At 31.8% G+C, this 25,261-nt stretch overlaps 1 protein-coding gene across 1 annotated transcript; it reads left to right on the top strand.

The window, feature by feature from the left end:
* The first annotated feature begins 5,898 nt into the window (after nucleotides 1-5,898).
* On the top strand, nucleotides 5,899-23,979 carry LOC124360247 (complement factor D-like). The gene is made up of 8 exons (XM_046813688.1): nucleotides 5,899-6,329; nucleotides 9,678-9,863; nucleotides 10,838-10,917; nucleotides 12,277-12,438; nucleotides 13,885-13,994; nucleotides 15,070-15,326; nucleotides 22,164-22,321; nucleotides 23,561-23,979. Exons 1-8 carry the CDS (start codon nucleotides 6,236-6,238, stop codon nucleotides 23,732-23,734), a joined length of 1,221 nt encoding a protein of 406 aa, XP_046669644.1. The 5' UTR covers nucleotides 5,899-6,235; the 3' UTR covers nucleotides 23,735-23,979.
* The last annotated feature ends 1,282 nt before the right edge of the window (nucleotides 23,980-25,261 follow it).

Genomic DNA, 25,261 nt, shown 5'->3' with positions numbered 1-25,261 from the left:
TGAACTTTATGCGTGTGGATATCGGAATTCTTTTTCTAACTCGCCCAAAATGAAACAAACTGAGAAATAACTGAACTTTGGTGACATAAATTCCTTTGATAAAATATCATTATCTTTATGTGTTCTGTGGTTTTTCCTACATCTAAAACAGATATCAGATCCAACACCACACTGGAAAACACCAGCCTGTTTGTTAATTTGCCTTCATGTCGGCAAGTGTGAAGATATGTAAGTGGATATTTATTTACCCACTGGATTTTCCCTTTAAAGCAGATATATGGATGTATATCCTATATAGATATTATAGGTTTGTAGGGAAATGATGCAGCTGCGAAATTACAATCGTATACGTATTCTCCCGAAGGGAAAAATTGCACCTCGGAGCAATATACTCTTAAATTATGGTACGCTAATGATAACAAAGGTTACTAAAAACCTTGTACCACTTACAAAAGTAGCTTACTGCAGTTCTATACTATAAAATAAAATAAAATATAGATTTCTCAATGCAGGGAGTACTGTTTCAAAAAGCAAGTTTGTTAGCAGTATGCAGGCTGATGGTAAATACTGAATATAAGTTTTAAAAGTAAAAATGTAAAAAATTGTAATATGAAAATTATTGGATAATCTATAAATATTTAACAAATAAAGTTTTAAGACTGACGTGTACTAATTTAATTATATGAATTTATATAGTATATTCTAATAATATTATAAATGTCAGTGACTTTGTTAGTTCCTATTGCTTTCACGCGTAAACAATTCCACCGATTGTACTGGACTTTTACATAGACATACTTAAGGTCCCCTATGTTAATATAGCCATGTTCTTATTTCGAAAATCCCCACGAAGTAGGCTCTACTGGTATTTAAAGTAGCGAAAAATACATTTTGGTCTACAAGGTTACGAAATATTAATTGAAAGGTATGTTAAATGAATTCAACCGTTCTGTATAAACATTTCTTTACGATAGGACAATCATGTGTTTAATTACCATTTTTCTAGTTTGAAAATTTGTTATAGTGTAAAAGCATAGAGTAAGGTTTATAACAAGAACAATAATTATTAAATTTTTTCAACAACAGGTGTTGAACACAGGGCAAGAAAATATCTAGATAACATAATTTAATATTTTGAGTTAAAACATACTTTTAACTATAACTTTTTGGAATTATTAAATATTAGATATAAAATAAAAGCTACTATATAAATTTTACGATAAAAGTAGAGACTGTTATAAAACCCCTCGTAGTGTCTTTTGACAGAAGTAGGCTTCTTATACCTGTGTGTGTGTGCGTGCGTGCGTGTGTGTGTGTGTGTGTGTGTGTGTGTGTGTGTGTGTGTGTGTGTGTGTGTGTGTGTGTGTGTGTGTGTGTGTGTGTGTGTGTGTTGATTACTGTTCATTTCGCCATCCGCTTAATGCAGTGTCTGAAGTCTGGCACTAGTAGTGGAAGTCCATGTATGATGGAAAATAAACATTATATTGGTAGGAAAAAAGACAAACAAGTTTATTTCTTTAAACCAAAAATATTAATATTAAGACTGGAATAAATTAAAATATCCATAAATATACACTTTCTGACAGATTTTAATGACCGTGGAAAAAGGCAAACTCAACGTTTGCGACATAAATACAATTCACTCAAACCATAAGTGCTCCTATATGTGCAAAGCATACGAAATTGCTTACAAAACAGTGGGCAACTGCAATTGGAATTACAATGCAGTTTTTAATTACTTAAAATCGTTGAACAACACTAAGTCTTAATTTTAACGCATTATATTATATAATATATGCTTTCACTAAGAAATCTAATAACTTACACATTGGTTTTTCTTCACATTGGTCTAAAAATGTTGCAGTGTTACTGAAATTTTTTGAAATATTCAATAAAATACATGAAATGTTAGATGCAGAACAGTATAGAAGAATTGTGGGTATTTAACATGTTTTATTTTTATTCTTGATAATAAATTTATGAGTGGTAAATTTTAGTACGCTTTAATATTATGTTAATTTATGATATGTGATAATGTTTTAAGTTTATGATTAAATACTTTCGATCTTCCTGTTTTATTCATATATAATATCAAATAAATACTATCGTAGTCTTTTAATATCATTCTTTTTGTATCGATTCAGAAATACAGAGTAGCCTTTATGTATCCTAAAAATTTTACATAATTTATAATTAATATTAGTTTAACTGTATATTTATGATGTTAATAAAAATATTTAAAAAGATTTAAACTTATTATAATAAAATAAAAAAGTAAATTATGCATCAAAAACTAAACTTTGAATTTATCTGACATTGTATTTAATCATGCATCTTTGTTTCCTGACTTAGTGCATGCTATTTATGCCTCATTTGACTATCAGCAAAATATGTACTAACGTTTGAATTAATATTTTGGTGATAATTTAACGTAAATTGTATAAAATAATATTGTTATTGACTGATATTATCAAAACAAATTAATGCATTTGTGCTCTTAATAAAGTATATGTAATTGTTTACGAGTCATAATATAAAAAACGTGTGTGAGCTACTTAAAATATCAGATAATGTAAAAGCTAATATATATATACAGCTTTGAGAAGACATTTTTATAATATATGACATCACCATTAATATATAGCTGGATTTATTGTTAACTTGTCAAAGATAAAACTATTGAAGTTACTACTTCTTCTGGTGCGCTATGGATGTATGTTTTTTTTCACGGGTATAAACTTTCATTTCGCGTTAGGCGTCACGTTATGCTTGCTCGCACTGTAGCCGTTAGGGGCGGAACTATCGCGGCTATTAATTTGATGTCAGGGCGTTTCTAATCTCCGCTCAGTGGTTATCCTGGCGTGCTAGTGAAAGGTTATTATCTGTTTTCGTAAGATAGTTAGCCACAGATAAGAAAAATTAAAACAAAACTATATAAACAACTGTTTTAATGTATATGTGTTTTATATACATGTGAGTAATAATAGTAGTTGAGTAGTTTTAATTAATTGATAGTGTGACATGACTTCATGGACAAACTTTATTTCTCTCTATAATAACAAATGTTCAAATTGTACTCCAATTTTAGTAACTTCAGTTCTACAGGATAGGGAACATTGAATTAATATCGAGCTAACGGGAGTCATCTTGGCAACACAGACTTGGTAATTGTGGACAGCACACATTTGCAGTTGTACAGAATTTGCATAAGATCCTATCGTAATTGGTTTGATATTAAAGTGAGCCAATTGAATTGTTAATGCAAATTTCACCACTTTTAACAGATTTACAAGTGCACTGTCTACAAGACATTCTTAACGTTAAGTAAACAACAATTTTAAAGTATTTACTTAATGAGAGTTTGTGATATTTCAATCAGTAGTGGTAATGGGCTTCAATTTATTAAGCCTTGTCAGTCCCACTGTCATCTTTAGAAGATTTGTTGCTTACAAATGTATACCTGAGAAAGTGGAGAATTAAATGAAACTTTTCATTATCCTCACAACTTCCACAATGGCCTCATAGATAGAATGAACTTAGACAATATTTCATAACTTTTTACCATCATGATAAGAATACCCATTACAGCCTTACGTTGAGATGTGGAGCTTCAGAGATTTATGCTGAAGCAAAAATGGTGTATGAAGTTTGACATAAAAAATACTATTAGTAATCTGAAGTAAGACGAAGTATTAAAGCAAGATGAAATTGTACATGGATGTGGTTATTTCTTCCAATAACATGTGATAACGTTAGGTATGCCTATGAACTTCATGTTATTAAGAAAAGCGCACTTCTACACATAATGTGAATCTGTAGGAATCTGCACACACTACAACAGTAGATACAAGATTTTATTGCTGTCGTATCTTTTGTAACAGGCGTGATCATTAAATTGAGAGATGATTATTAAAGAAGGTAGAGGAATATGTATTATAGACTGTTATTTAGTAGTTAAAATAAAATTGTATTGGCATTTATAAATTTCTAAAACAAATAACAACGTACTTATTTATATGTCGACAAAAGATTTAAAAATTAACTTTTTAGGTGTGTTTTTTGCCTTAAAACTAAATGAAAAGTGGTCGAACCATATAAAAATAGTTAGTTATTTAGTTTTTTTTAGTATGCTCATCCATTAAAATCGTGTATTTCTATAGTTGATTGTATTGGCATTTTTAAATATTTCTAAAACAAATAACAACGTACTTATTTGTATGTCGACAAAAGATTTAAAAATTAACTTTTTAGGTGTGCTTTTTGCCTTAAAACTAAATGAAAAGTGGTCGAACCATATAAAAATAGTTAGTTATTTAGTTTTTTTTAGTATGCTCATCCATTAAAATCGTGTATTTCTATAGTTGACGTTTGAACTCCTCACATCTATTGTTCAAAGAGGTGTGTGCTCATCACATAAACACCCCATGAAACAATACAATCTTTTACATCTGGGTTAAAAAAGGTGATAGGTATATATTTTTTTTATTTTATTTTTTAATTATTAATGAAATGATAGTCAATTAGTCTAGATATTCAGTGTCGAACAAAATATGAATATGAGTTAACAATTAAAAAAATATTATATTCATATTACAAACATAAAACATAACCATGTGACTATCAAAATAGGGATGTGCATCTATGTTCACACTGTAATTCACACTGTAAGGAGGAGTGCGTCCAATCCTGTACGTAACTAGCTTCCCACTAACATCGCCTAGGCTCTGTCTGGCTATATTTATTTGTATTGTATTTTTAAGGTTAGACCACAAATTCATTTATGCAACTCCATTTCCAAATCCATTTATCCAAAACGAGCTGTTTTTAAGACTACAGCAAGTACAAAATACATTATTAACATGTTGGACTGTTCACACAAAAAGTGAAAACTTTTTGTACAAACTTAGCATGAATAATTGAAATATTAAAACATGTGAACACTGTCTTAATTATTCATGGCTCTGCGATCTTATTATGTAACCATACATACTATTAAATAACAATCTAATGGTGTCTGTCTGCGTGATCGTGTTCGTTACTAGATCTCGTTAAAACTAATGGACCGATTGTACTGAAATTGTGACATGGACATTATTTGGGTAACTGGTTAATAGGCCTATTATTATTTAGAAAATCCCTTCGGGCTATTCCTCATTGGTTTTTAAAGTCATATTACGGGAAACATATATAATTAATTGAATGGGTCTGTTATATGTAATAAAATGTTCTGCATAAACATTGTTTGTGAAAATACAACCATATATCTAAATAATTTAAGCATTATTTTCAATTTATTTAAATTTTTAGTCTTGAAAGCATAGAGTAAGCTTGGTAGTAACAACATGTTTTATTTCAAACTTTTTTAGAACGGTTGTTGAATACAGAGTAGCAAAATATCAAAATAATCAAATTAAAATATAATTTTAACTATAAATTATAGCAAATATTAAATATGCAGTGCTTGGTCAGGATATGAAATGTAGATATCAAAAACAAAGTTACTATCTTAATACTATAAAAAGTACTATTTATTTATAAAACCTACCTTAGTTGCCTTTTTACAGAAGTATGCATCTCAGTTCTGTATATGTATTTTTCTGATCAGATAAACAAGATTAAATATACTCTGGTACAAAAATACGAATACGAGAGTAAATTACCCTGGCCATACATATTTTCTTGATCGCGTCAACAAGGCAAACTCAACATAAACGTCGGAAATACATTTCATTCGAACCAGAAGTGCTTATACACTTGAAGAGCCTACGAAATTGCCTACGAAGTCGTGGGTAACTCCTAGTAATTTTTAATTAGTATTTATAAAATGGTACCAGTTTGTAAATATATTGATCAGCATTGATTGAGCAGACAGAGAGATAAAGAGAAATGAAATTTTAGACCCTCAATTCAATGACTTCGCTAACGCTCTGAAAATTAAAAATAATGAATGAAATTATAAATATAAAAAGTTACATTAAATTAAACAAGAAAGCCTTCGATATTAATAAATCACAGTAAAAATATGCCACCAAATTGCTGTATTTTTTATAAGAATATTTCCTACTGCCAGTTATGTTTACAAGAGGAAAATATGCACATTATGGGAAGCACGCGCGTGTGAGATGACGACAGCAACTGTTTTACAGGTTATATATATTACTCGTATATCGCTCGAATCAGTGAACTCCACGACCTAGCTGAAGCCGCAGCCGCGCCGACCTCAGTCAGTGTCAACATGCAGTCTACGGCAGTGGCGGTCTGGACCACAGTCTGGGCGGTGAGCCACGTGCAGGCCTGGCACGTGCCAACCGATGTCTACCTTGACGAGAGTGAGTAATTGTTTAGCAAATTTAGTAAATTAATGTAATGAATACATTCATTCTTTGGTTAGGGTTACGATGTTTCTTACTTTTCATACAGTTAAATTATAATGTTTTGAGGTATAAATATTTTGAACTCAACAATATACATAAGCATAACTTGTTTTATGCATTATCTTTTTGCCTATTTAATACCAAAACCTGAACATGGATCTGTTGTTAAGCATGATGGTTTTAAAGTGTCTGCACATATAAATTTCATAAATACGAGTATTTACAGCTCGTAGTAAGTAATTGTAAAATTGTTATGTGTAATTATTTTTAAAACTTAATAATAATTGTATTTTTGACTATTTATAAATAAAAGAAAATTAATCTTTGTTTATTTATAATCTGCATTAGTTGTCTATTATTTGTTGATAAAAATTACCACATTGTTGTTACACTCATGAGTTATATTAAAATAGTTAGTTATCTAACAGTTAAGTACAGTTTCAAACTTAGAACTTTCTTAATAGTGAATATAACAGAGGAACTCATGATTTTATTTTTGATATACAAGTAAAATATGAAGGTTAGCCGTTGCTTGATAAGAGATAATGTAACCACACGATCATATAGCCATTAACAGCACTTTAATGAGTTATCTACAGAACAGTATATTGTCATTATATTTAAATCAAATGAACTGAATTCTGGCAAACAAAAAAGCATGTCACTGTATACTTATATATATACAGAGTGAGTTTTACTTATCTCAAACAATTCCTAGAGATCATTTCTTGAAAGCTGTCTCAAGTTTTTACACACGTCTAGCAGACTGTCAAACAGCCGAAATTGAACAGTTTGAACACCTGCTACATTAAAACAGGTATAACTGTTTTTAGAATTTTCGTTAGTGTTGACTCATGTTACGATAAACAGGACAAGACAGTTACTGATTTTATTATTGTAAATTTGTCATAAAATCTGTTAAAATAAACGTAGACACCTCTAGTTTGCATTATTGGATTTCTTTTTTTATTCCCTTTAAAATGAGAGGTCACATGATAGGGGTTTGTATTTAAAAATGTTTAGTTGCCCCCCTTTACCCCTTTAGAAAAGGGGGAAAAATTTTCAACAACTTGAAAATTAAAAAAATATGTTATAATAGGTAGGGTCAAGGTTTCACATAGATATCTCGAGCCGTTTAAATTATATCCAGGTGTGCCAGGACATAAAACTCACTCTGTATATTTACAAATTGAGGTCAAAATAATTAATTAAATCAATAACAGTGAGCTATTAATTTCATCTGTGAAGTGTAATCATCGGCTGAAAATTGAAGCGTGAAAAGTTTAACTTTATTGGTTTTATATATTTACAAGCCAGAGAATTAGTTACAAACGAGAAAGAATTAAATATGCTATAATTTATTTTATTTTAAAATTTATATATTAGATTGCTTTCTAATTTAATATCATTATTTTGTCGTTATGTTAAAATGTCGCACCACATTTAAATATTGTGTGGTATGGCTTTAAATAATTTTGTTTCCTCAAAATACATATTGTATTTTACCTAATTAAGAGGCTTAATTACCTCAAAGACACAAGTCACTTGGAAAATTATTATTAAAAAGGTCTCTGCATCTCATATTTTCTCGTTACTCCAAAGTCATGTTCCAAAGGCCTCCTAGAGTTTCATCATCTGGAACTCTTACGTGAACAGAAACAAATATCTCAGAACCTCAGAGGTAACTTATGAGTTTCAAGTTAGAACAGTTTCAAAACTTTGTACTCTTCCTGATTCATTAATCCAGTGCAGATCTCACGTTACTTCCAACAAGGATATTATCGCGCAGCCAAACTCAAAATTAAATGTTCGCTAGCACTATGGACGAAAGGCGCATAAGTTAAAGAAAACAGCATCTCTAACAGCTTCTTCGTTTAAGTATTCCATGAGCTGTTATATGTACGAATTAAAAAAATACTCCAAAGTTAAATATTTATTCATAAGACATTTTGATTGGCCGACCAGGATAATCTTCTTTCTTTAAAACGGTCTGGTAATTTTGGAAAAAACAGTAAACAAGCAAGAAAAGAGATTTTATTACATCTCTTTTTTAATAATATATAAAACATATAATATGAACACGAAATATAATTTGAGATTGATTATAAAACACATATCTCTAAATTTAATATTTCTTATTTATTGATTTTGGAAAGAACTGTTTTGTAAGTTTTGGAAAAATGTAAATGTTATAATCAATTCTGTTTATTTTTACATCATACAATCGTTTGTTTTGGATTTAACTAATGAATGTTCACAATACGATTAGAAAAAGTACGAAAAAGAAGTACGAGTTCTATAAATGTATTTTTTGTTGTCTTCAGGGTTGTACAACCTGCTAGACTACCCTTAAAGGAGTGTGTATGGTAGTTTTAAAGCCTTATAAGTGGTTTTTAGCATTAATAATACTAGTCAATATTAAGATTTGTGGACTACGAGACACAAGAAGTCGTTGGTCTCCATTGTGCTATACTCTTATAACAAATCTTTAACAAAATTTTATTACTTAATTCCATTTTTTATAAATAAACAACAGCATAACTTTAGAATAATAAATCATACTAGCGTGTAAAAGAAGCATCATGGCTTGTATCATGTTAATAAGTATAATCTCTTGTTACTGTAAAAATTTAAAATTTAATTTGTGCACTAACATTTAAAATTTCCCTTTTCTGTGCTTAGAACTAAATCCCACGTGTAAAACACCACCGAAAAAAGTTATCACTTAGTTGGTGTTCAACATGGTTTTGCTTTTATGCAGCACCCGCGGGATACAGTTATTTATAACTGTTAGAATAGGTGGAGCTTCCTTGCTGTTAAAGGTTCTTGCTAACTTAAACATGAGAGAGGGGGACCATGTTTGACTAGAGGAGTTTGGAAGGAGCTAGGTTTCCCAAAAAATTAATCCTAGGGATGCTTAAATAATTTCTTATGTTCTTTTGACTTACCTGTTGAGGTGCAATGAACGGAGAAAGGACACCGTGTTAGGAAACGGTTAAAGTAAATAGTACTGACTTCTCACTTCCAAAGTATCTCGGTATGTTTGTCACTACAGGGTGTCCAGTGATAAACACATTAGACTCTTCGGGCTGGAGTGAAATCACATGAGGGTTGACATATGTTTGGAAAGATCTGCTTTTGTAAGTAAGGGTGCTTGTGGAAATCCCTGTTGATGTTATAACGGATAGAGTTTTAACCACAGTATACTAGTTTTATCAAGTGTCAAGATCTGTTAACACGAAGATGTCACTAATAGCCATATACAATTGGTTAATATACTTACTACATCCCATTTTGTTCCAGATGACGTGTGCCGGGACGATGGAGACAAGACGTGGCGTTGCCGCAGAGCACGCGAGTGTGAGGTCCTCTGGGAGCTTTTCATGAGTGGAGAGCTTATCACGTGTTCGCTGGCCAACCGCCACAACCCACTGGTCTGCTGCCCTCCTCCAACCTCCAATCACGTCAACCAGACTATCAGTCAACAGAGTCAGTAATATATGGTTTATAAACCATACGGATTACGGATTAATACTTATCCGTTCAAGAGGATTCACCATTTTCATTGCAGTTTCATCAATGTCTTCAGAATACAGTTTTTAATCATATAAACTAATTGTATTTAACATTTTTAATTATTCAATATTGCTTATTTTATGTAGCAATTAAGGTCCTTAATTCATTATTTAGATTTTTAAAATTCTCAATATTTTCATCTAATCTTAATTTACAAACCATTATTAACTTTTAAAATTTGACCACGTTTGGAGAAAAATGCAATACTTTTACAATTATAACTATGAATATCATAACTGAATGTTATTGCTAAAGTAGTCTATGAGTTGGTGATAGTTATCTTTTTATTTTCTGCATTGAACATTGTTGGAACATACCAACTGTTTACACGTACTGTCCAATTGTCATAGAAAACAGCCCTATACTAGTCTATATTTAACGCAATATTTGTCTCTACATAAACACTCGGACTCGTTTTGTTAACAAGATTTTGTACGACGCAAATTTATTTAAAGGAGGATTTATTAATCTTGACATAAAAGGTAAAATTATTTATATACATAAACAATGAGTTTTTGCCTCTTTTTACTTAACAAGGTTAACAACAAAGAACTCAAACCGATGAATATTATTAATGGATAATGATTATAAATTCTAAATTAACAATTTAAATAACGAAGTATGCAACTCAAAGCAATGTACTATTACATAGAGCATTTGTATCGACTTCAGAACTTAGTGTTGTTTTATATTTGATTATTTATTTGATATAATATCAGTATATTCAATTTATTTACTTTGTTTATGTTACAATTTAGTATCATTATAATAACATTGCATGTGCATTAATATATTTTGCACGGTAGATGTGTTAAACTAAATTTACTGTGTTATTAAATGTTTTGGCCACATTTATTATTGCACTTACTTATGCGTTATGTTAATAGAGTGTCAAGAGTATAAGGAGGCTCTGTGTCACCAGACATCGGAGCTCAACCAGCGACTCGCCGGCGGGCCTCCTGATACGGTAAACTGTCGAAAATATTTGTTTAGTCCTTTATATTATTGAAAACTAATAATTGTTTCAACCAAACACATTAAAGACTAGTCAGGCTCTTTTGCGATTTGTGGGAGCCTATCATGCTAATAAAGAGCTTAATTTATAGAATAAAGTTATAAGTAACGAATTCAGTTACTCAGTGACAATAATAATTATCAATGTATTGTTAAATATAAATTTCTGGTTGTAAACATGTGGTAAACACTGAATATAAATATAGCGTACACAATTAATTAGTTTAATATATTTTGACTGAGAATCAAGAATATAAAGAACATAATTGTGTAAGGAATATTTTGATGCGGAGTGAACCGGAAAATGTATTATATGTTATCTACGAAACCAACCACTAAGATCTAAGACTTTTCTAATTATTTTCACCCTAAATTGAACAAATTCTTTTACTTGTCCAGTGGTTTTGCCTCAGGATGATAGAGTTAATAACAGTAGTATAGTTATATAGGATAATTAGCATTTATTTGAAGTTTACCCGCTGCTCGAGTATAACATTATTTGCGTGGATTTTTACTCGCTAATAAATCAAAATAAAACTTCTCTTGATTTTGAAAATAAAGGACCATATTAAAATAAATTAAAATAAAATATTAACACATCTCAATAAGATCTTTTAATGAATTATTAAATCCATATTAAAAGTTACTTGTAATAAATATATTCCAATCAAAAAATTAAAATAAAATATCTTTGAGACAGTGTTTGTTAATTGGCTTCTAATAAACATTATACTCTCCTCAACTTAATTGTTCGGTACTCCAATATATTTTTTTATGTAATATATTGATTTATTCGTAATTTACAGACTGGAATATATATTTATGATATATATTAAAAACATTCCTTACAAAGTAAGTTTTAACTCGTGAGACAGATAAGCTACTCTACCTACAAATAGTTCACCCCGCTCCCCTCGCCAGCCACGAGCTGCGGTTTACGTGACCATTGAGAGTCCAAATGTGAACAATTACAAATCATTCTATTTGCACATTACCTCTGGAAGTCTACGTTCCAAGGGTAATTGCGGTTATGCAAAACAAAACTATGCCCCACTGTATTCTTTGCTATTTACAAACGGTACAAGTTTATATGAAAACAAGCGAACGTCTGAATTATTCAATGAAAGTAGAAATTATAAATGATTATTTGTATTACTGTATATTGAATGTACTAAATATAATTACTTTGAGATTAAATCATTAAATAGCAAAGAAACCAAACTTAGATTAGAGTTAAGTTACTTAGATTAGTTAAGTATATGAACGACTGCAAAATGTAATATTTTAAATGCATCTTTGTTCATGTTCTCAGCTGATAGAAAGTACGTCACCTGTCACTAACGACACAGAAGAGGGAACGAATTGGTTGGAGGAAGCGGGAGAGGAGGTACTGGACCAGGGTACCACCGTGACGTCACACAATGTGTCATTATACGGCGGGGAGGCGGCTTGGGCGGGAGAACACCCACACATGGTCAGTCGTTATTGTTATCTTAAAAATACACACATAATACACCATGAATATTCTGTATACCGTATACACTTACTATACGAATAATGCATTTTCAGCTTACAGTCCAGAAATAGTGGAATCGATTAAAACCCATCCCCAGCATTACAGTCACATGTATGGGGTAACTAACCGTATTAAGGCTAATCCACTACTCGTCAGATAAAAGCATTAATGCATTGTAAATATTATTTAAATATAATTTAAAAGCAATTTTGGTTCTATGAATTGGTTTCTCGGTGCATTCTGGCACGGTATTTTTACATTGGCTGGAAAAAAATACTGGGAGCATTTATCTTCCAAAGACTTTTAACCAGGGTTCTACGTACCTTATAAACAATTTTTAGCCACAGTAAGCAAGCGACTACAGGAAACTAGTGTCTAATCAAATTAAGGTATACAAAATAATGCTTGAATGGTGTTCAATAAGACAGGGTCATGGATTCCGATTTAATTTTTCCATTACAATTGCCTTATATATGAGTAGGTCAATAACAAAACATAAGGATGAGAGGCTCCTCAGTATAAGGATACTCAATACAATTTTTGAAAAATAGATCTCGAGGTGCCAATTTTCTAATGATAATTAAATATCTATTGGTACGTGGCTAACAAAACAAAACCTTATACACCTCTATTTTACTGCAGAGTACGTCTTGCGAGGCAGCTTTAACAACCAGCCATGAAGGCGTTTTATATTAAATGTATTTATCAATTTATCCAAAGATAATTTTAGGACAAAATATTTGCAGTGGGAGCATGCAAATGTTCTGAACATGGTTTACATGGTTTATTATGTCTTAATGTTATTACAGGAATTTGTTAGATTTGGACCAGAGGACAGAATATTATGGCTGTGTTGTGACTCTCTTACATCGAACGATTCAAGCTGAGTGCAGCTCACCGTTCTGAGCCAGAAGATCTGTACATATTGTGTGACATGAGTTCATATCATTACAGGCATTGGTTGGATTTGGACCAGAAATCAGAATATCGTGGATGTGTTGTGTCTCTCTTACAGCGAACGATTCAAGCTGAGTGCAGCTGACCGTTTTGAGCCAGACGATCTGTACGTATTGTGTGACATGAGTTGATATCATTACTGGCATTGGTTGGATTTGGACCAGAAATCAGAATATCGTGGCTGTGTGGTGGCTCTCTTATCAGGGAAAGATTCGTGCTGAGTGCAGCGCACTGTTCTGAGCCAGAAGATCTGTAAATATTGTGTGACATGAGTTGATATCATTGCAGGCATTGGTTGGATTTGGACCAGAAATCAGAATATCGTGGCTGTGTGGTGGCTCTCTTATCAGGGAAAGATTCGTGCTGAGTGCAGCGCACTGTTCTGAGCCAGAAGGGCTGTAAGTTACTTCTGTACATATTTTGTGATACGAGTTGATATCATTGCAGGCATTGGTTGGATTTGGACCAGAAATCAGAATATTATGGACGTGTGGTGGCTCTCTTATCAGTGAGAGATTCGTGCTGAGTGCAGCTCACTGTTCTGAGCTGAAAGGGTTGTAAGTTACTTTATCTTTGTTAGTACTATCATGTTATACGTCATTATTGTATCAATGTTTTCAATACTTTTAATTTATTATTTGTAATAATGAATTTTTGAATTATTTGTTTTTTATGTTGATGAGACAGGTGCCATCTTTAACACTGAATTGAGATTGTAATAGTTAAGCACACATATAAACTATAATATAAGATAATTAATTGTATTGTATAATAATAATGAACTAGTGCAGAACAACTTTAAAAATGCTATTTATTAATACACTTTTTAATGCAACCGGTGTATAAATAGCTTTGTAGTACTGATTGTACGGTTAAATGAGTATAGCGAGAATGATAGCTTCATTCGTGCCCTAGAACAGTAGCGCCGCATATGTGTACTCCCCGACCGGCTGTTTGAAATGTGATGGTAACCATATCTTTATTTGTAAGAAACAAAAAGTAATGTATGATTTCTAGAATTTTATATGAACTTAAGACTTGATATCAGAGATCAAAGCCGTAACTAGGTATCGGCCCGAAATTGTACAACGACCTTCCACCAAACGTGAAACAATGTTCAATAGCTACATTTAAGAATAAGATGAGGCAGAATTTGCTTAATGTATAGATTTTATTTATTTATTTCTATTTAATTTTCATGTATATGTTGTATTTGACGATAGTTGTTCTGAAAAGCAGTTGTTCTGTATTTAACTGAGAAACGTTTGATGAAAATAAAGACAACATTATTATTATTATTATTATTATTATTAGTATCCACCAACTATCGTGTGAACATTTGTTATTGTGAACCTTCACTTAGGTACAGCTTGATATGTTTATTAATTGATCCTTTATAGCAATTGCATATTTTAGAACATGATCCTTGCTTTGTTTTGATAGTTTCAATTTTATTTGTAACTTCACTGTTTGCAATAATGTAATTGCTTATACATTATAAATAAGAGACCCTTTACATGCAGGTTTTCTAGAAAATAGAAAGATATTCTATAAAATAACAAACAATAATAGTTGGCTTTGCATTAGTCTACATTAAATATTGCAACTTACAAAAGTTGACACATGTTGCAGAGGGAAGGCTCGGTGGGTATTGCTGGGAGCGATAGACATCAGAGACAAGGACAGCCCTATGCGGCAGCAGTTTCAGATAGTAGAACATTACGTGCACAAAGATTACCACAGTCCTCTGCTCTACAACGACATCGTACTGTTCCGACTGGACAGGGACGTTCAGTTCACGATGTTTGTGGTGCCTGCGTGTCTCTATCAGGGACTGACTGAGCCCGAGGGAAGGGCAGTGGTCACCGGGTGGGGCCGCAACGAGTCTGGTGGGTACCTTATCAGTCATTGGATCCTTGAAACAATTCTAGAGATTCATGAAGCATCTAAATTCAACTACCACAAATGAAACAGAAAGAACATATGTATTGATTTGTCTTTGAAAGTTGGGTTTATATCATGATAATTAATTATTAAAAGCATTTGTTACTAAGACTATTGTTTAAAAAAATCGTAATCGAGTTTCGATTGAAATTGTATTTTAAAGCTTAAACCACTTAAGATATTTTTCTAAATAAGGAAAAACAGAAAATATTCCCACCAATCCGTAGGACCATGTAATATTTTAATTATATTATTAAAATTCAAATTATAATACTGCCTTACTTCATAAATCATTAGGAAACATGTCACCCATTGTGGCTGTCACTCATGTACTTGAAAACTACTGTAAATCTGAACTATGTTTATTCAAGCCTTGTAACAAAGTTGGTTAAATGTTCTACTTAAAATGCCTATAATTATTTGTAACAGTATTTGACGAGACAGTAGTACATGCGTTATAGCACACGTATTTATATTTGATTTGAGCATTGAAATACAGTGGTCGTTGTATTCTTATGATATTTTTTATGAAAGAGTCCGGCACTAAAATTATCAATAACTATGTATACTAACAAAATAGAAGTTTATTGTGAAGTTTTGTGTGCGTTTTTAAAATATTTAAACTCTGCTAGAATTAAGTCCGTCCCATGGTATTGCCAATTTATAATTCTTTCTCTCTAATTTGATATTTTATAGGATATTTCATGACAGACGGATAAACATATATACTACTATTTTATCTTTTAAGCCTTAAATAGCTATTACTATTTTATCTTTTTAGCTTCTTTCTTAAACAATATGGAAGTTAAGTAATAGTTCCCAATCTCTAGGAACTATTACAAGCGTCTAGCGTAATATATAAGATTTCCCAATCTATATCAAGCGTTATCGTTTAGAAAAGCCGACCCCCAGACAGTCAGAGACACTGTACTTTGACATTTTTAAATCTCTAAATCAATTGGTTTCTTATTAAAACATCTATGTAATAAGTTTCAAGCCTCTTGTATCTGCCTCTGTCAAGAGGCATCGCCTAAAAGACGACGGCCATTTTCGAGAATGCCTAGTCGAAAACCTTAATAAAGTACAGAACAAATTAAAAACGAAGTCAAAATTGGTTTTAAATAAATCTTTAAATTTTAAGAGTTTTTTATAGGTTATGTTTCAAACTTTATGATTTGGACTAGCAAATTCACATTTAATGGAAACATTTACTTTCCACTTAAAAAGAGTACACGTTACATAGAACATCTAAAGGTCTCAAAAATACTTAAATATTTTCAAACTAACACTTTGGGGTTTTAAAATTGTGTTACTGCATTTTTGAAGTGAAAACTTCTTTAAGAGGCGCGTTGAGCGTTTTGTTAGAGGGTAAAATCCTTGGTTCGCGTCACCGACATGCTAATGATACTAACCTGCATGAAAAAGTCCAGTCTCGCTGTTGTTTTTTTAACCGTAGACTTGGCCGCGGACTACTAACCTGCATCGAAAAAGTCAGTCTCGCTGTGTTAAAAACTGTCCCCGGCGGAGTATGAAAACAGACTGCGAAAATCAGTGACCTTTACGGGCTTCCTCTCGCCGATTTAAAAGTGAAGCCAATGTCGTACAATTCTGTAAGATGCGTCAAAATTAAAAGCTCTTAATATTGGCAATCTATTGGTTACATTTTTAAATATTAAAAAATTTCGAAATAATTTTGATTATTGTTTACATTTTACATAGCGTTTACAATGACAAGAAAAAAGTAGTAAGCGAGGATTTTTTTATTTTTTGGTCAGACAAAATTTGTCAGCGAGAAAGTTGTGTGAAAATAGATGAATATATTTTTTTTTGTAATTTATCATTTTTTTATTGGAAGTTTAGTTTAGCCTGTAGTAGCGTAATGAAGTGATGAGTGAACGTTTCCTGCCGGAACTGTAGTTGGCGCATTGGCTCACTGATACCGTATTAACTCAATAAATTAGTTTATTGTGCAATAAAAATACCTTTACGAAAGAACCAAGTTAATTTAAACTAATTTATTAGTTTGTAAAAAATATTGTGGGTTTAAATTGTTATTGCAATTATATACTTTATCCGTAGCAATAACTGTATTGTTTACAACGGTGTTCCAGGGGCGGTTCCATGGCTGATTTTCAGGGGGGCTATCTTTGTTTTTATGTGAGCTCATTGGTCATTGAAAAGTCCTCTTTATGCTGTATTGCTGTAACCACAATTTTAATTCACAGAGAAATTTTCGCTACGGTCAAAGTCCCTTGTATATCAAGAAAAACTTGAAAATGTTTTAATTCTAACATTTTTAAAATTGTAATTTTAAGCAATTTAAAGTCAAAGAGGTTTAATATTCTAACGTAAATTGATGGTTACAGAGAAACTGCTACTGTTTTACTGAAAACAAGTCTATTGTGTACAAGATGGCTTTTAAAAACAAATACTGGTTCAAAATACAAAACTTATAACACAAACTCAAGCCTTCTTGCACCTTTCTTTGCAAATCGTTTCTATTATTTTATATCTGTGTCCACTTGAAGATGCCTGTGAACTTGAAGCATGCAAAGGCCCGTGAGACGTGTTTTTCTCCCATTCTAGATCTCAGTGCCAAGTCTTTACTCTTCTTAAAGTGTGAGAAAGTCCTTTCTGCCCGAAAGCCACACTGACTGGAAATAAAATAATAAAATCACTCATGGAACTGAAATAGTTATTATAAAATATACGACTACATATTAATTTTAATGAATTTACTTATTTTGTGTTCATGAAGTGAAAAAATTACTATTTACTTGCTTGTGTGTTTACATTTATATTTATTTAAGTTAAACTTGGAAAACAATTTTATTCTTAGGTTAGTTCTTATAGTAGCCTATACTCTTCAGGTAATACAGTACCCATTCTGTGTGATTTTCCATTTAAACCCACATATCTAAAGTATGTAAAGTCACCCAGCCAGCCCATACCTATATGACTAATTTTATTTATTAATTTACGTACCTGGAAGTGTGGCCAAGATTTTGAGAACAACCCCCATTTGGATAATTGGAAATATATTTTGGGTCACAGGAGTCTAACACTTTCCAATAATATCTTCAGGGAGTTTTAAATTTTGCTCTTTCTCCTTCTTCATCTTCCAGTGATTTTTCCACAGGTCCACTTCACCTATCAAACTGAATTTCATTACTTAGGGTATCTCCATCATCAGCCGATAATAGGTGCAAACTGTTTCCGAAACCTTTTTTAAAATTGACAATGAGATTCAATTTTTTTCTCTGCCATCCTCAACTATATTGGTGGGAATTATTCCTCGTAGGCCAAAACAATCCAGTGAGGCCCCTATAACTTAACCTGGATGTTAAGTCAGCACAAACATTATCAAGAAGAGGTAAAATATAAATAGATCGTCTGTAGTACTCTTCTACGTCTCCTGGGTGATTTGATCTCTTAGTTTGACTGCCCGTAACGTCTTGGTAACTTCAATTCAACATCCAGCTCCTCTGCTAGCGCTTTGAGTGGTTTCAAAAAAATATTTGTTTTGAATATATCATCACATTTAATCCTTCTTATCTTTTAATGTTGCCCATTGTGTTGGTGACTTTGCGGTAGATGCCCGGTTAGTGTCAAGTGATGGTGTTTGTAGAAGTCGACTGAGCGGCAATGAGACTTTTAGAACGTCAATCAATGACATCATTGATTTTAAAAACTCACCGTGCAGCCGTGCATAAAGAGTTGAGCAAAGTCGCTGCAAAACAAAAAAGAAGAAAATAAAACTCCCTTCGAAGAAGTTTTTATTTGGTTCGATCTTGCCATGACGAGATAGATGTGAGGTTGCTCAACTATCTGACGAATCCCAGATCTGAACTGAATTACTCCTTCATGTCGCTCTTACCCATCTAGTTTCCACATAGACAAACTACTTAACTGATGCCCTAGTGTTAATTTTAAAACTTGATTTCTCTTGGCCGACACATTGAAAAAAACGACACTACTGATTTCATTATCCCTACTGTATTTCGGATACAAGCAATATTTACAGAAGTTGAAAAGAGAGTTGTTAACGGCGTGATTTAAACACGGATATCTACATGCATGTTTTTGCAACCTTATGTATTTCAGCATACTGCACCCGCTGCTCTCAGACGACATTACACTAAAACAACTGTCTGTGCCAATTCCTACACAGTTGTTCAGATCCTAAGGATAAATCATGAAGTAATTTAACAACAATCTTTTCCTAGAGCCTCTCCACTTAAACGTTGCTCACTATGCACATCTTGATCTGGACTGATGGATTTTTATGTTTTCATAAGCGCTTCAATAAAATTTAACAAAATCTTCCCGAATTTTATTTGTTGTTTACATATCTTAAGTTCAAAGAGAGTTAAATCGACATGTGAAATATCTGTCGTCTCGTCAAAAATCACCGAATAATACTTTGCGTTTCGGACTTGATTTTAATATTGTTTCCCGTTACCTCTTCACCGCAGCATGTGATCAATTGGTTTTGAGTGGTATTACCAATATAGGTTGCTCTTGAAGACGTGAGACTGCGGCTAAGTGCCGTTTTTGTGTCTCATCTCCTGAAGAGATTTTGAATCTTAACAGTTTCTCTAAAAATTCCCTCTCGTTACTCGGACCAGCCTCTTCATCCAGTCGTCCATCATCTCGTATGACCTCTTAAAGGTATATTTAGGTCTGCCTAAGAATACGATTGAATTCTATTATTGGGCGTAACCTCTCTCTATTTTCTTGTACCTGCTGTAGTCGTTGAGAGTTTAAATTGGTTGTCAATGGATTTGTCCGGATTGTGATAACTTTGAAGGAAGTCTAGACCAGCCTGCACGCATATTTTTATGATAAGGGCCGTGTTTTTCATGTGTTTTGTATGAGCCGTCTTTACCCAATAGCTTGGCATATGAAATCAAGGGTTGGGTTACAAGGTTCTGAGCTAACATCCCTTTATTGTGCCCCACAGTTTTTATCGGAAAACAAAACGCAGAAACTTACAAAATAACCCCTTTTTTAACGTCGGAAAAAACTAGCCAATTTCTTTTGTTCCAGTGTTGATGAGGAGTGATGACCTAAGTAACGTTTTACTTCCTTGCCATTTTTAGTGTGAATTTGAATGTGGGAATTTCATATGATTTGGGCGGTGTCCAATGTCGTTCTAAACAATTGACACTTTGTAAATTCATCTGTCTTTTTAATTCACAAAAAGCCCTATGTCATTGGCACAACTACCATCTCTACCTAATTCTAGGGATGTATTTTTGGTTTTCCATTGTGCTCTTCAGTGTTTCACAATAGTGGTGTTGTTAGATGCAGCATCGGTAAGAGAAAAATTGATAAAGTATTTATGCATGAGTCAGGATCATGGTTGTGATGAAAGAATGTATTAGTCTTTTTTACAAGTGGTTCATTGTCGTCTGTTATTTTCTCAACTTTTTGAAAATATGAACTAATAATTGATTTTTGGATTCGGTCGTTTTCTATTATTTTTGAGATGCCTGAAAACAATTAGGAAGTTATTAATTATCATTTTTAAAAATTAAGGTTGAGTATTTTTATTTTAAAGCCAAGCGCCTGTCTCGTGATTTTGTTATTTGTTTATAGTTCCTTTCCTAACCTAGACTAGACCGTATTATGCTTCCAAATAGTTACCGCGGTACGTATTCACTAATCAGTTATTATATTTTAACTTTCAAACCCTTTAAACATAGAAAAGTCTTAATAAAATTTGTACTTATACTTGAGGAGAGCCGACACCCAGACAGTCAGAGACACTGTACTTTGACATTTTTATCTCTAAATCAATTGGTTTCTTAATAAAACATCTATGTAATAAGTTTCAAGCCTCTTGTATCACTCTGTCAAGAGGCATCGCCTAAAAGACGACGGCCATTTTCGAGAATGCCTAGTCGAACCTTAATAAAGTACAGAACAAATTAAAAACGAAGTCAAAATTGGTTTTAAATAATCTTTAAATTTTAAGAGTTTTTATAGATTATGTTCAAATTTTATGATTTGGACTAGCAAATTCACATTTAATGGAAACATTTACTTTCCACTTAAAAAGAGTATACGTTACATGGAACATCTAAAGGTCTCAAAAATACTTAAATATTTTCAAACTAACACTTTGGGGTTTAAAATTGTGTTCTGCATTTTTTAGTGTCACCTTGGTTACAAAGTATTGAATTCAGAATTAAAGTTTAATATTTTAGAATTGTTTAAAAAGTGATTTTCGATGTTATGTTTATGGGCTAGGTTTAATATTTAATTTTATATATTATCAATTAATAATAATAAACAAATATATATATATATATATATATATATATATATATATATATATATACTTATATATCCGGGTTCGATATATATATATTTTTGCGATTCAATGTTTATTTGAAATAAATTATATATATATATACATATATATACATACATATATATATAAATACTTTACTTTGTAGGACGCTACTGCTGCAATGCCTCCATTCACAGATGTACAATTCATGTCTGGCTACAGAAATAACATTCCTGATAGAATTATTTCTTTCTTCGTTCTGATGCTGGCGTTCTTTTTGGTTTCCAACTACATCAAGGAGATCCATATATAGGAGAACTGTATGGATTATTGATATGAATGTTTATGCTTAATACTGCAACGCGATTAATGACAGCAATTATTACAGAAATTAGTGCCACTTACTTTCTTGTTTCTTCTCGAAATGTGTCGTAAAGAAATCGAGGTATAGTATTAATGTTTTATTATTTCTTGTCTTTTGTAGCTGGTCCTACTATGAATGTTCTACAAAAGGCAACCCTATCCTTTCTGTCCCCTGAAACTTGCAAGGAGAGAATGGGGGTTGATATGGAGACCTACCCGGAGGGTATTCATCCACCTTCACAGTTCTGCGCCTGGGAACACCGCAAGGATACCTGCCGGGTGATTATTCATTCAATACAAAATTGGACGGAATATGTAACATAAATGAGAGGATGAAACAATTTGGAGTCTTTGGAATATTTTCTGGTTAAAGTTTTATCAAGAGAAAAGATTGATTTAAAAATATTTGTTAAATAGTAAGAAATATCAGCAAAGACATAATTTAAAACAAATACAATTTATACTATCCGATACAATGTACATAGTTTAAAATCATTCAAATATTACTACATTTATTAAAACATTTAATAAATAATATTCTAAACTTAAATATGCTAAATGCTGTTACATATATAATTATGTTTAACTAACAATAAGTGTGTGCTCGTAGTACTTGGGTTACTTTTGGTTCGATATCGAACATTTATGTGGATTGGCTTGATTATTAGTGTTTTCAATTTACATTTCATTAAATAACTAGGTATGAATTACGTAAATGATTCATCGAATCCCATTGTAGACTTACTAAGTGGATTGATCCATTAATTAGCTACTTCTCACTCCTAAACATTAAAGAAAGGTGTTTCCTATCTTACGCTCATCATTGTATATAATTGTCTATCTACAAAAAGTTCTTGGATGGTTACTAGAGGGATAATACCGTTGTAATATAAGATACTACATGAATGGAATAGGAAGCTTCCGCGGTTGGAGCATAAAAATATGATTGGACATAGAGATTGGGAGAAAGTATGGTGATTTCCCTTTATAACCATCTCTGACTGCATGCATACATCTAGACCCACTGAGACCATAATAGTCTTTTACTCTTGAGAAACATGTGACATCAAAGGTGAAGGGATATCATGTTGACCAGGTAGATTCAAAGTACTTACTTATTGAATACCCGCTAATAATCCTAGTGAGACATCGCTTAAAATTCTTTGTTTAAGTCGAGCAAACGTAATTATTCAAAGTGGTTCAATATATATTGTTTTCTGGGAACTATTACCGGTAATTGTTTACTTTGGTAAATGCAGTATACATATTACTGAAACTGACATAAACCCAGTTGATGATGTTGTCAAACAAATACCAGTTACTGATCTACTACGTATTTTATAAATATATGTATATATGTATAACTAGTTATGAATAAAAGAGCTGTTTTTCCTGAACTGCATAAATAAACATAAACAATCAGTCATTTAAGAGATTTGTCTTTGAAGAAAAATAGATTCGATCAAGAAAATTAAGCAAGAAGATAAAATAACGTTGATAACGAAGTATGGTTTTCAGGCGGACTCTGGTGGTCCATTGGTGAAGGCCGAAAAGGACAGCTGTCTCGCCGAGCAAGTCGGCATTACGTCATTTGGACCTAGAGCATGTGGAGAAACTGATATTCCCGGAACTTACGTCAGGGTGGCGTACTTCTTGCCTTGGATAGAGTCTATCGTCTGGCCTTCACGTTGATAGTTGTCACCTCTTTAGTCATTAACTGATTTTATCTTTCTTGTATGCATTTTAAATTGTTCATCATACAATTGTTTATATTGTTATTTATTAAACCAAACCAACCGTTTTAAAAAACCTACTTATTTAAAAATATGTATAACTAAAATTACCCTACAACCAAAATTATCCTATAACCAAAAATGCGCTATAATAAAAATAAACCTGTAACCCAACTAATAAGTTTAATTTTAATAGCCCACTCTTTCATAAATATCATTTCATACAGTTTTATTTTAGAGAGTTAATATGAGTTATACAGAGTTATATTTTACATGATTTGTCTATGAATTTATGTGTTTATAACTAATCAAGTTTAAACTTGGATATTGATTGAATCCATATACCACTTTTTAAACAAACAATTAGTTGAATTAGACAACTTTTAGATACTATAGGTTTTATTACTTTAAACGAGATGATTTATTACATAGAACATTTAATTACATTTTAGCAGATTATTACCACCTTTGAATTCTTTAAATCAATAACTCATTGATGTTGATAGTATTCATTATAAAATCGAATACAAAGGAATACAAAACATAATAGTGAAATAATTGTATAAAAAATAAATTATAGTATATATTTAATAACTACACTGAAATATAATTTGTTTCTTACAAATCTCTCTTTATTTTGAGTTATTAAAATTTGGTACGTCTGCTAATTTTAAAACTGATAATGTTTTCTGAAAATGTACTGTTAATAAAAAATCTTTATACTTTTATTCAATTATAAATGATTTTTTAAAGTCACAAACAGACAGACTGATAGTAAGCTAAGAAAGTACTATACCTTATACAGGGTGTCAATTAAGTCTGGAACCTCTTTCTTATTTTTTAAACCACAATATAAAAAAATACCAAAGTTCACACGTGCTTACTGGTGATAGTAACGCACATATCTGCCCAATTACCGACCAGATAATCCCTTTGGGGGACGGTCCCACAAGGAGTCAGACAAAATTCTTAAATAGCAGCATTACATTTTGCAAATAGCAAATAGGGGAACATTTTGAACACTTACTTTGATCACAGGTACTTAAACATTGGTGTTTACTTGTAATACTTAATAATTTACATTGTTCAATTGTTTTAAGATTCAAATAGCTATAACTACTGAATGAATCCAGCCTTTCCAATATTACTTCATGAACTTAATTGTTGATCAGCTGATATTGCCAACCTTTGCATAGAAAATATGACGATAAAAAGTGTTGAATAAATGATCAGCTGTTACTCACAACCTAAACATTAGTTATTATTTTATGCAGATAAGAATATGCATTTTTGTGCGTCTGTTTTATTTTTAAAATAAAGCATAAATTTCAATACCTATTATTAATTTTTTCCTAAGTAATTCACATGAATCTTTTCAGAATTAAATGTTCTACAAATCTGTTTAAGAAAAAAATGACCTTTATTTAACATTTATGGAAGTAATCTTACGTTAAACACAAAAATGTGTTATTTCTTTGCACCAATT

The sequence above is a fragment of the Homalodisca vitripennis genome, chromosome 4 (assembly GCF_021130785.1).
Source record: "Homalodisca vitripennis isolate AUS2020 chromosome 4, UT_GWSS_2.1, whole genome shotgun sequence".
NCBI lineage: Eukaryota > Metazoa > Arthropoda > Insecta > Hemiptera > Cicadellidae > Homalodisca > Homalodisca vitripennis.
This window is presented reverse-complemented; position numbering and strand designations above follow the sequence as displayed.

Bases quoted from the DNA above. Each gene is read 5' to 3' on its own strand.
- LOC124360247 (XM_046813688.1), top strand. From the start codon at position 6,236: ATGCAGTCTACGGCAGTGGCGGTCTGGACCACAGTCTGGGCGGTGAGC. The intron at 6,330-9,677 runs GTGAGTAATTGT...ATTTTGTTCCAG, and splicing joins CGATGTCTACCTTGACGAGA to ATGACGTGTGCCGGGACGAT. The intron at 22,322-23,560 runs GTGATTATTCAT...TATGGTTTTCAG, and splicing joins ACCGCAAGGATACCTGCCGG to GCGGACTCTGGTGGTCCATT.